This window comes from Hippoglossus hippoglossus, chromosome 13 (assembly GCF_009819705.1).
Source record: "Hippoglossus hippoglossus isolate fHipHip1 chromosome 13, fHipHip1.pri, whole genome shotgun sequence".
NCBI lineage: Eukaryota > Metazoa > Chordata > Actinopteri > Pleuronectiformes > Pleuronectidae > Hippoglossus > Hippoglossus hippoglossus.
Genome location: NC_047163.1, coordinates 10,312,004 through 10,324,472, shown reverse-complemented (window position 1 = coordinate 10,324,472; position 12,469 = coordinate 10,312,004). Strand labels below are relative to the sequence as shown.

Genomic DNA, 12,469 nt, shown 5'->3' with positions numbered 1-12,469 from the left:
TCATCTCTGACATTGCTTCCTCTATTTCCTTAATGTCTTGATGCTTCACTGGTTTTATTCACAGAGTAATATACAGAGTTTCTTTTTCAGCTTTGCTTATAGACACAATGTGTTTCTGGATCCAATATATCTCTGAACCTCTCCCTGAGTTATTCTTGTATTTCCTTTTCTACTGAGGTGTGAAACCAACTGCTCGCCATGTGTTCTATTGTTTATCGGTACTATGATGAAACCGTCTAAGAAGCATAGAGACACACGTGGCCGCTTGGCTCGCTGTCATTAGGCAACCGTCCTTTTTATTGTCCGACCCACAGCCTGACGTGCTGAGAGCGATCACAACATCCCTCTTTCTGGGTAAAGCTCCTTTCCTGTCAACATGCATAAATAAGTAATGCAAAGCCCTACTCTTTGCTGTAGCAGTTAACAGTTCAAGTAACATACTAAGCTATTAGCAGATAGCCTCCTGTCAACAAACAAATCATCAGCCTCAATAAGAATGCATGGCTTCCCCCTTCCACTTACTCATAAGCTTATGCATAGGACGGCCATGAAACGTTTTCTTCCCCTATGCTTCTGTAAACACTTCCCTGTAAACATCAACAAAAGTAAACATCAGCAAACATTTACAGATATGACCGTAACAACCAGATTTTCTTTTTGATTTTGTCTCATAGGGCTTTAACAGGGTGTGACATCCTCTGCCCTTAACCCTCAACAAGAGTAAGGAAAAACTACTAAAAAAACCTTTTAACAGGGTAAAAAGAAGGTAGAAACCTCAGAGAGAGCCACATGTGAGGGATCCCTCTCCCAGGGCGGACAGAAGTGCAATATATGTCAAGTGTAAAGGAGAACATCATCAAGATAAAGGTTTTAGCAGCATTGATAAGGGTAAACATTTTGAAACATAACTGAAGGTCACTGAATTGATGGACTATTGTCAGTAATGGTCGAGTATCTGAGGAGAAATACTATATATCAAGCAGTCCTGCTGCAATCATAGTCCATGGTCAGCTGCCACCACCACTCTTTCCTTTCTTTTTATTTTGAAGTGTCTTTTCCTTTAGCGTGTGTGTGTATCAGTTCACTCAGGGTCACTGTTCACCTCACATAGTCCTTTACTTATGCTGGAATGGCCCTGACTCTGCAGGATGAGGTCTCTCACACTGATGTCTGTTGGCTGGAGTCACGTGTGATAGGTGTACTCTCGTAGAGCTGCGTTCTCCTGTGATGTTTCAGGAAAGTCCCCCGGTGTTTGTGGTGCTACAGACGTTGGTGAGAGGTGGAATCTGTAACTTTGCAGGTTGTCTCTGGGCATCTCGACGATATATGAACTGGACATGTCCACTGAAGACACCAATGTACCTCTCTGGTGCATTTCTCTGAGCCAGACATGATCGTCACATTTCATGTGCTCTGTATCTTGGCAGGGACTGTTGTTCAAATCTTCCCCATAAGTAGTTGAATGGGACTATGTCCATTAGCCAGAGGAGCAGCCACATATAGGCCATGAGGCCCAGATCAGGATCAGTGGACATCTTGAGAAGATTTTCGATTGTCCTTACAGCCCGCTCCACCTTCCCGTTGCTCTGTGGAAAGTGTGGACTGGATATCACTTGTCTGAATCTCCAATCATGTGCAAACTTTTCGAATGACTCAGACACGACGGGTCCGTTGTCTGAGTACACCCCCTCGGGAATCCCACGATGTGCGAAGATAGATTTGCGGTGTTTGATCCGAGCTTCTGGTGATGTGGGTCATCAGAAGTAGTCTGGTTACTTCAAAGAATCTCAGGAAATAGTCTGTGATGACTAAGTACGGTTTGTCTCCCATCTGAAACGGCTTTGCTCCCACAGTAGACCATGGCCTTGACGGGAACTCCATGGGTATTTTTTTCTGTTGTCTGCTTGGGCCAGGCCACCTCAGTTGGTGATGCTGTCCGCTCACTTCGCTGCTGCCAAAACCTAACAGAACATCTTGAACTGTGAGCTCACGGTCTGGAACACTCTTCCAATTGATATTTGTCTGGCCATACTGCACAGTTCCACTTCAGCTGCTGCAGTATGACATCATTGTCTTGGTGCGTTCCAAGTTCTATGAGCCAGCATCCAGGTTGATCTCCTCCTCCTGAAGACCCTCTGTTGTGCTGTTTACAGGGGCTCGGCACAGCACATCTGCAGTTGCGATCTCTTTGCCAGCCACATGGGATGTGGTGTAGGAAAATCACATTAATCACGTATAATGGCATTGTATACGTGGAGGCAGTTCACCTATGTTCCTCGAGCCAAGCATTGGGACCAGAAACTCGTCCCGATGAGGAACCTCTCACAGGCCCATGTGGAGACCAGCAGTTCCTCCTGACACATACTCCACTGACTTCCACTCCTCATTGTCTCGTCTGTGCAACTGCGCAGAGACTGTAGTGTTTCAGCATTTGGGTAATTCAGTACCCGGGCCCACATATTTGACTTCCTCAGCAGGTCTCTCTGCGCATGTTTACTCGACCCGAGACCTGTTTGAGAACTCCTGCCTCCTGCAGCCATGACAATCCTCTCCGGAGACCTTCGTCGCTCTCCAGATGAGCAAGTCGTCCATCTTACACCGAACTCCTCCCAGGCCCCTCCAGAATTAGCACTTCTGAAAGTGTTGTGAGGCCGACGAAATTCCAAAGCACAGATGGTTGTAAGAATACCACCAAATGGGGTGATGAACGTGGTAAGAAGGGAGGACTCCTGGGATGGAGGAATCTGCCAAAAATTCGGTGTTGGCATGTACCTTTGAAAACTGATTTATTTTACGCTTGGGGAGGTCAGAGCATAATCTTACACTTGTGCCAGGGCCTCTTCACTTTTGAGACAACACCTTTCAGCACCATGCCATTCAGCTCTTCTTTAGTTTTTGGTTGGAGATGGATGGTGAGGCACCTGGGAGGGGAGAGGGAAAAAGGCTGTGCCCCCGGTTTCAACGTTGTACTCCATCTTCCCTAGTCCGGAGAACAGCTCCTGTTGGACAGATTCCAGACTGACATTATCCTCTGATGTCGTGCTGCAGTGATCAGCAGTGGTGTGCATAGATCCTCCACGAAATACATGCCCTCTTTCATGGTTTTATTTCCCTCACTGACAGTGGCTGTGTACTCGACCATATCCCGATGATGCGATAGAACGTGATCAACATAATCCTGAAGAAACTGTGAGTGGACACCGGTGCTGAAAGTAAACGGTAGATGTAGGAAAACCTATTGATGGGTTCCCTCTCCCATGCTGTTGTTGTTGTTGATTTTCCTGCACTTTAAGCCACTTCTTTCTCTTTATTTTATTCCCTATTCATCCCTTCTCTCTAAGCCTATGCTCACAGTGTGATAAACCATGGTCCTCCAGACCATACATCATTAATCTTTGCTAAGACTTATCAGCGAGGAGTCGGGTTGCACATGCATTACCTCTGAGAGTGGCCACACACGGTGGAAAATGAGGAATAATATTTGTGTTGTCCTCGGACTCCCGCTTGAACATCACAGCGTATACTAAACCAAATTTAGTCATGTGAATAAACCTTTTACGTATTGCTAATGAAAAACAATTTATTGGATGGGTTTAGTGTTTATTTAACCCATTCTGGGTATTCTTACTACATTCCACACTTTACACCAGACATTTTGAGCCTTATCCGTAAATAAAGAATAGAAAAGTCACATTTAGATTTCTAGACTGTAAATATTCAACGTTTTTGAGGCTAGGAAATACAAAACAGACATTTCACTTTTATTAAACCCCAGAGCCGTATACACACATTCGATGACTTGCGAAGTCTCATATATTAAATGTTCCGGCCATACAATGCAGCTTCCTCCATAAATTCAATTCCCCAGATATAATGTAGAATTTATGAGGAGGATAATACTCATTGATTTGACCTTTTTTTATATAGTTGATCCATCCAGTGAGTAATATAATAACTGGATTGTTGATGCAGATTCTGATGTTGCTCACACCAAATCCATTTTTGTGTGTATGTGTGTGCACTGTATTTGTGTGTGGCTGTCTCTCTCTCTCTCTCTCTCTCTCTCTCTCTCTCTCTCTCTCTCTCTCTCTCTATACACCGTATGTCCTTGCAACTTAACCAGCGTCCTCTCCCTTTAGCCAGGGGATGTCCCAGCTTTATGTTATCGTATTACATTCTGGGAAATGTAGAAGACTACGTTTTCCCTCATAGTCGCAGACTCACTTTTACAGTTTAGATATTGGAGCCGGTTCACTATGAACTGCACTGATCACGAAACCAAACAATCACACCCCTCATTTTTTTAAGAAGCTCCCCACACATGGCTTCTTGCATCCTGGGGTCACACCCCATCCACCCATCAGTGGGTTCTAATCATGGATTTAATGCTTTTAAGTGCAAACTCCACCCACCCACAAATGTCCCTCTGGAAAGGAAAGCCATCAGTGTTGACTGTCGGCTCTGCCATCATGTTCTGGCCTGTATTGGATTACACAGGCCACCACCACAATCTCACTCAGACTTTTAGAGTCAGGAGCATTAGAGGAGCTCAAACGTTTTATGGATCCTGAAGCCCAGGAAGCATCTTCTTGTGTATATTCTGACAGAAATGGAAATGTTACTTATTGTGAAAGCTTTGAAAAGCTGTCTGGTATTATGTCGCCATAACAAATTAGCTTTCTACAATCAGTAGAAACAGGATTCAGTGTCACAGGACGATATCAGCACCGTCTTATGCATCATTTGAGAAGTAAATAAAGTTACACAGCGCAAACATTTTCAGTTGATTGACAAAAAAATTAAGTGGCAGCTATTTGGATAATTGATTGGTTTAGTTTTTAAAGCAAAATTGCCAAATAATGGACTTGATCCAGCTTCTGAAATGTAAATATTTGCTTATTTTCTGAACCAGTGTTTTTTAGGAACATTTTTATGGACATAATCACTGTTCTGTGGCTTTTTATTGGCCAAATAATGTCTAAGAATTGTCTTAGGTGGAGCCAACATGAGCATGTATGCGTAATTTCTCCAGAATGTTACACTCCCATGCTGATAATGTATAAATTAACAGACTGACCAAGTATTAAAATTGATATTCATTCCTTCCCCCACTTTCAGCACCACGTCAGGGGTTACTGAGGTTACTGAGAGAGAAAAAAATCTAAATCTTCTTCTTTTTGGATGCAAATTCAATAAAGAATAAATAAAGAATAGCAGGTCTCCGGAGCTCAGCGGAATATTTAGAGTAAGAAAGGAGGAGAATTTGACAGAAGAAAAACTGTTTCACGGTGCCACTTAAAATCGAGGTGCTGAAGTAAAACTTAATGCGATTGTACCGGAGCCAAATTAGCTGTCCCCAAACACAAAGAGCGTCGATTCCAGGCGCCTTCGCTTATTTTATAATCTCCATCACTTCAACCCAAGCGGTCATTTGCATACAAAAGGAGCGTAATCCCCTATAATCTTACAGAACACGCACATTTTTCTCAGCCTCCTCCTTTATTCTGGACATTCAGGATTATAATTGCACTTGAGTTTGTATCTCAGCAGGATGATCACCCTGATGGTATTAAAATAAGAATACTATATTGTCTCGTTCTCCGTCACACTGAGTTCCGTGATGTCCTTGGGCTGTGTTGCGGTCCTGACACCTCCAGGACATCCCGCCTCTGCTCTGCAGCCCTCGGCCCCGCCGCTCTCACTCTCCCCCGACCGCTCCTCTCATGTTCCGCCAGCAAGTTATCATCCGACCGGTCCCTGTGCATCTCCTGCATGCTTTCCTCATACGTGGGCAAGTATTTGACCTCGTCGTAGGCCGGCAGGCTGGGGGAGGTGAAGTCCCCCAGGCTGTACTCGGGGTACCGGTCCAGCAGGGAGTCCTGGGACGCTGACGCTGACGCGTGCCCGTGGAAGAGGGAGGGCTCCTCGCTGCGGTCCTGGTGCGGGTGCCGGCGGGGCCGCGGGCAGATGATCCGCTGGATGAAGTAGCCCATGGCGAAGAGCAGGAGCAGGATCAGGATGCCCGACAGCTTCCGTGTGAACCAGCCCACGTTGTCGAAGAAGATGTGGATGGGGAGCTTGCAGCAGCGCACCGCGGAGCTGGCGCTGCCGTTCCCGGCCACGATGGGCGGGCAGCACTGCTGGCCGTCGCCGCACTGGACCTCCCCGCAGCTCCGGAGCGCTTGACAGGCGGAGACCAGACACGCCGACAGAAGGGTGCCCGTGGCCCCGCGCGTTGTCCTGCCGCCGCCCGGGAAACTGGGCATCATGTCTGGATCTCCCGGGATGGAAAGTCACGGGCGTTACGTCTCCCCCGTGCGTGTGATGTTGTTAAAGTCCGATAAGGGGTGTGTGTGTGTGTGTATGTGTGTGTGTGTGTGAAGCCCACAGGTCTGCCTTCCTCTCCAGATGTGCACTAATCATCTGCTCTCACCCAGACGCTGCAGCGCGGAGCGGGACAGCAGGTGCTCCCCCCTGTGAGGACCTGTCTGTGGGCTGATGGGATGATGATGGGATGGAGCAATGATGAGATTCATGAATAATCTCACATCATTAGCATCCGTTTCTCAGCATGTCCTTAAATCAGCCCACACATCTGGTCTCCTGCAGTTGACATTGTCACGTTGACCCAGCTCCGTCCTGCTTCACATCAACAGCCTCTTCTCTGATGGGTGTAAAGTCTGCTGCAGAGCCCCATGGTCTGTGCTGGTGTCAGTTCCGATTCATGCACAGGTGGGAGGAGGGGGTGACTCCCAGTGGTGGAGAGTAACTGAGTAACCTGCGTTTACTCGAGTACTTCCAAGTACTTCACAAGTTTATTATTCCTCCACTGCATCACATTATGGTGTTCTTCTTTAATTTAATGGCTTCCCTCTTTATTGGGGACTGTTTTATTGGCACTTTTTCACAACAAGACAAACAATACAAATGCTTCCACTGCATAAAGCGACAAAAAGCAAGACCTGGAATTCACAGAAGTCCAAAGACCAGTCCGAAAATGCCAGTCAACAGCAATGTGGGCATAATGGGAGACTGCCCCTTCCACCAGGAGGGGGAAAGGTATACAAAAAGAGCTTTAGTTTTAATTGGATGGTTCACCCAAAAACGAAAATTCACTCATTATCTACTCACCAAGATGCCAATGGAGGGGTGGGTGAAGTGTTTGCGTCCACAAAACACTTCTGGAGTTTCAGGGGTAAACAGTGTAGCAGCCAAATCCAATACAATTGAAGGTAAATGGCGACCATTCGAATTTGAATGTCGGGGCTTATGGACACTTATGGACGCTGTTTACCGCTGATGCTCCAAAAGTGTTTTGTGGACTCAAACACAAGTGTAATTTTGCACAAAAGAAAAATACTCAAAGTTCCAGATTACGACTTTATTCTCGTAAACTTACGACTTTATTCTAGAAATGTCATTTTTTTCCTTCAATGTAGTCCTAATACTTAGTCATACGGTGTCGTCTGATGCTTCTTTCAAAATACACGCCCCGCCCCCACTCCCCATCACCTGGTTCTGTTCAGCCAATCAGATTGTGTCGTGCCCTGGACTGACCCCGCCTTTCCACCTTTAAATACGAAAGAGTAAAAGTCATGAGGGCGCCTCCCTGTGGAGAGGAGTGTGTCACACAGCATCAGGTCAAACAAACAGCTCAATGAGGAATGAACAGTCATTGTTTAGAAGGGGACACATGTATTTTACGTAGAGCACTATTTCACTGTGATGCATTTAACGTCTACGACTATAAAGATTCATGTTTATGAAATTAGGAAGTAAATAAGGAAGTAACTTTTGGAGGGAAACTGCAAAGGCCTCACCTCAAGGCCTGTCCTTACCTGCAAAAAGAGGAGGAGGAGGAGGAGGAGGAGGAGGAGGAGGCTGGTTGCGCTGAAAAATAAGGTTTTTATGTTGTTGTTTTTTTAACAATTACTGCCACAGCAAACGCTTTCTTTTTTTCATCACTGCTGTTGAATTTCCAGAGGCCACTAAAAACATGCTGTTTCACTTGTCGGTTGTTTGTGTGACACTGACGTTGTTTTTATTAGTCTTTCTTTAAAAGTTAACTTACTCTGTCAAACTTTCACAGTAAAATGCTGGTGAAGGTGAAGTACGGCCAACAGCAGAAGTATGTGTAGTTTGATGATTTGACCTTCTGCAGTTCCATGAAAAAGGGGTGCTCCTGCGATAGTGATGCTGTTCTCGTTCTCTAAGGATCCACATACCAAGAAAGGTTATGTAATAGTCATTATTGTTTGCGTGACACTTTCCTAGCCTACAACCAAGAAATGGCACTACCCAATAGTAAACAATTATTTATTTCACTGCAGTGTTATTTGTGTCATCGCTAAGTGTTACTTTAACTCTGTTTTGAAGAGGAAACTCTGGCATAGTGTTAAATGTCAGAAAAGTGTGGATCTATAAAAACCCTTAAAAAGTGTTCAGATCAACTCTGTGGGAGTTAATTCAACACAGGACTTTTTGCCGTGCACTTGATGATCATCGTCCCCAAAAGGCCGAACCGTTCTTCAAACAGAATCCTGCATGTGCTCACTGTAACCAATAAATAAGGGTGAATGCCCCTGATGGAAGGCGCCAAGAGATCTACCCCTCTCATAAAAAATGAATCGTTCCTGCAGTGCAGCTCGTAATGGCCGCCATTAGACGAGTGTCGGGATTCCCATTAGTCGGGGCAACGTCCCGGAGAACCGTGTGTCTGCATCGCTGACGAACATAACCGTAAAACTGAATCTCCAGTTGTCTCCTCGCCCCGATGTGTTAATTCACACTAAAGATGTCTCTCTGGATGAGATCCAAGAATGACAGACAGCACGCACTGCTTCACAAGTACTGGAAATTAAGTGATTGATTAAATCCTTCCGATTCCTTTGTTGTATTGCTAAGAATCAGTGATTGTATAAATAGATTTCTGCTGTGGTTGTATAGATTGACCAGGGTCACTTTTAAGAGTCACATTTCCTCATTGGATCCGAATGGATAATGGCTTCTTTTCCTCTGTGAATAGGACTTATGCTATTAAGACAGATCAGAGAAACCTACAGCTAAAGTCTTATGAATAAAGGGGATGTTGGGGATGAGATGCATGTTTTACAGTGTTCACGGTGTAAATCATGTAGCGAATCCCCCAACGTCTTCATGTCACTAATTGCCTGTGTGCATCCCTTTGTGTCCTCAACCAGGCCTAATGCACAATTCTCCAAATCTAATTTCTGGCGCATTATGACATTAAATTCAGCAGAAGGGTAGCATCGTGCAGACTAATTTATGCAGCATCGTATTTCTTTCTGTCATCCACCCCTATTAGGGAAACATGATCGCAGGGCCCCCTTCTCAAACCAAATAACTAAACACACAATCAATAACCTGTGGACCTCGGGCTCTGAGTGTCGAGCTCACAAACCCTTTTTCAGTCCAGTGTTGCCAAGACTTTCCCAGCACTTCTGCTATTCTGCTGCTCTTATTGACATGCATAGAGAACAACTGCTATTTTTGTTCACAGCTTCCACTCTCCACAGAGCCCGCACAGAAGAGAATTACCACAATATCCACTTTCAGTAAAGGTTGACCCCCTCTCTTATGAATTACTAACCCGTATGAGCTTAGATAATATGTAATAGAATAAAGAACTTTATTCTCCCCAAAGAAAATGGAAAGATTAAATGAAAGTACATCATATTTTCACTGATCAAAAGGATTCAACAACGATATATTTAAAAAAGCAATAGTCACTTCCTTTTTTCTCTTCTCTCTCTGAATATTTCTCTGTCTGAAGTCTGTTTCTAATCCACCACATCCTGCCTCCGTTTCTCCTCTTCCCCCTGAAATACACCACAAAGTGCTGTTCTTGTTTGTGATGGATTGATTGAATAAAATCTCTCTTTGCTGCCCCACCACCGCCACCACCCTCCTTGTTGTCCGTCCATGCAAGAGCAGCTTTCAGGAAAACACAGCCAACTAATTGGAAACCAACTCCATTCCAAGGAAACAAAACAGCAGCATTTCCCCCCCCTTTTCGTTTATTGCATTGTATATTTACAGAAAGGGAAGTTGTGAGTCTTTGCTGCACAGAGACCTCCATACTTAGATCTAGAATCAGGTTAAACAATGAGAAGTTTATACACAACAGATCTGTTAACGCAACACAAAGGCAACTTTACGCACTTAACCCAATAATTAGAAGTTGCAGCCTCCTGACAGTTAAAGTGATAACACACCGACTACAGTATATCAGTGTAGTAAATGTCGTGTGCTGTATGCTTCCATTAATTCAGCACAAAGGTCTCTTGTGTTGTGCTTAATAATTCAGTCTTATGGGGTCCATTAGTCCTGTGCAATGATGAATGGCAGCGTTCATTTTCATCTGTCAGTGCCGCTGATGTACGGACCGCCCAACGGTCAATGTCACGATTATTACGTTTGCATTAATTATGAAACAAAGAGAGCACTGTTGGGCCGCAGGCTTTGTTAATGGACCCACTGATGGTTCTCGGTTTCGCTTTGTTTGCACCAGAGCAGGAGTCACAACCTCAGGGTTACTGCCTCGAGACCCACCTCGGCCTCTCTGGCCATCCAGCGTACAGTATCCCAGCAGCGTTTAGTGTCCACACCATAACATGGAGAAAGTCCTGGAGCGTGTGTAAGAGAAGCTGTGGTTTGCAGACTGCTGGAGAAACGGTGCTTGTTCAATCGGAGTGTAAATGCTGCTTTTAGGCCCAGATTTTGCAGGATGCGTGCGTGGGTGTCATCAGCGCCTGTGTATTCCCATCAGCTCGAGCTCTAATAAAAAGCAGGGGGCTGCAGTCAGCGTAGATTGTGTGAATCCAGAAAGTCCCACACCGCAGCTATTTCACACCCACGTACTTCCTCTAATCTTATCGCTCAGTTGGCTCGGAGGCCTTTAAGTGTACGGGATTGTGCGTGTGCGTTGAGAGTATGCGTGACTATATTTATCTTTTAGTTTGTTTGTGTGGGCGTCTTTGTGAAGTTTCAAGCGTTTTCTTTTTTTTCCCCCTCTTCAGATTTGAGCATTCCAGGGACAAAATGTGGCAGAGCGGGACTGGACAAACGGAGACGAGAAGGAATGACGTTTCACAAAAGGCTGTGGGACTCAACAAGAGTGTGGATGTGTTCACTCCGAGCAAATATGTTTGGAAGAAAGAGAGCGCTTGTTAGCTTCATGCGCAGTTCCCCCAGTACTGTGTTGTTTTTGGCTTGCAGATGAATCAGAATCCTTCGAGAAGAAAGAGTCAAAAACTGCACTTGAAGGGCCCCCCCCCCCCAAAAAAAAATCCTCAGTCGAAGTGAGAGAGGTAAAAATCCATCCTCTGTCTCCTGGGAACCGCTCTCTCTCTCTTTGCTCTTCATAAATCTGATGAGTTGGGAGGTTTGTGCTGAGCGGAGCTTTTTGACTTTACGCTGAATAACTGTATAAGCTCGCCCATGTGATGATCTTAGGCCGTAATACACCGGCTATCATTAATACAGGTTTGATGGGTAATAGCACTAAGTGATTTGACTCAGCAGCATTGCTTTCTTTTCAAATGGGAACATACTGTTGCCAGGAAACATCTTATACATTATACTGCATATCAAACAGCCACTCTTAACCTTGTGGAAACACTGCTCTTCCACACTGCCGGACATAACCAACCCCAGCACACCACTCTCTGTGAGAAATGATGTATTAGTTAAGTGTTAATTTAGACATTGTGGTCTTGGAAAGGGGAGAGCTGTTTTTCTGCTGCATTAAACTGTGTCTTATTATTTCGCTGACAGGTTAGATTCGCAGTGACCTCCCGTAATTGCACAATTATACTCGACTGACACTTTTCATTATCACGCCTGTTTTCTCAAGTTTTTAAATTCTCTGCATTTTACACGGATCTAATTGAGACAACCCCCTCAGACGGATTTTATGGGGGGGAAAGTTCTCATCAGAGTGTGTAATGTTGGGGCCGGGGGGGGGGGGGGTACACACACTCAGCATTTCCAAGACGTTTGAAAGCCCCCCCAAATCCAGCCAAAAAAATAAGGACAACCTCATTTTCCCCCTATAAGATAACATGTCTACCAACTCCCAGCTGCAGGTGACTCAGATCCTGGGTCTCACACACACACACTCACACCAGACAGACACCTGGAGGTTAAATATAGGATAAAGTTTTTCCCATTCCCACATGTTTTGAATGGAGGCGGAGGCAGGGGATTTTTGACCCCCTGCCTCCGCACTGTACTCTGCTGAGTCACTCCAATAGGAGGTGGGGTGGCTGGGGTGGGGGTCTGCGTCTCAGAAGGCGACTAGACTGTGGCCTTCAGTTGCGTCCCCTCCCACCAAAACACCCACATTGCATCCAAGGGCTCGTCCTCCTGTGGCGGCGGCGTTTCCTGAGGGCGAGAGAGAGAAAGGTCATGACAGAACACACATTACATAGAAATGCTGATGGGCTTA

At 45.3% G+C, this 12,469-nt stretch overlaps 1 protein-coding gene across 1 annotated transcript; it reads right to left on the bottom strand.

Moving 5' to 3' along the window:
• Nucleotides 1-3,699: 3,699 nt before the first annotated feature.
• Nucleotides 3,700-6,765, bottom strand: LOC117773265 (uncharacterized membrane protein C3orf80 homolog). The gene has a single exon (XM_034605024.1). It carries the CDS (start codon nucleotides 6,267-6,269, stop codon nucleotides 5,604-5,606), a length of 666 nt encoding a protein of 221 aa, XP_034460915.1. The 5' UTR covers nucleotides 6,270-6,765; the 3' UTR covers nucleotides 3,700-5,603.
• Nucleotides 6,766-12,469: the final 5,704 nt, after the last annotated feature.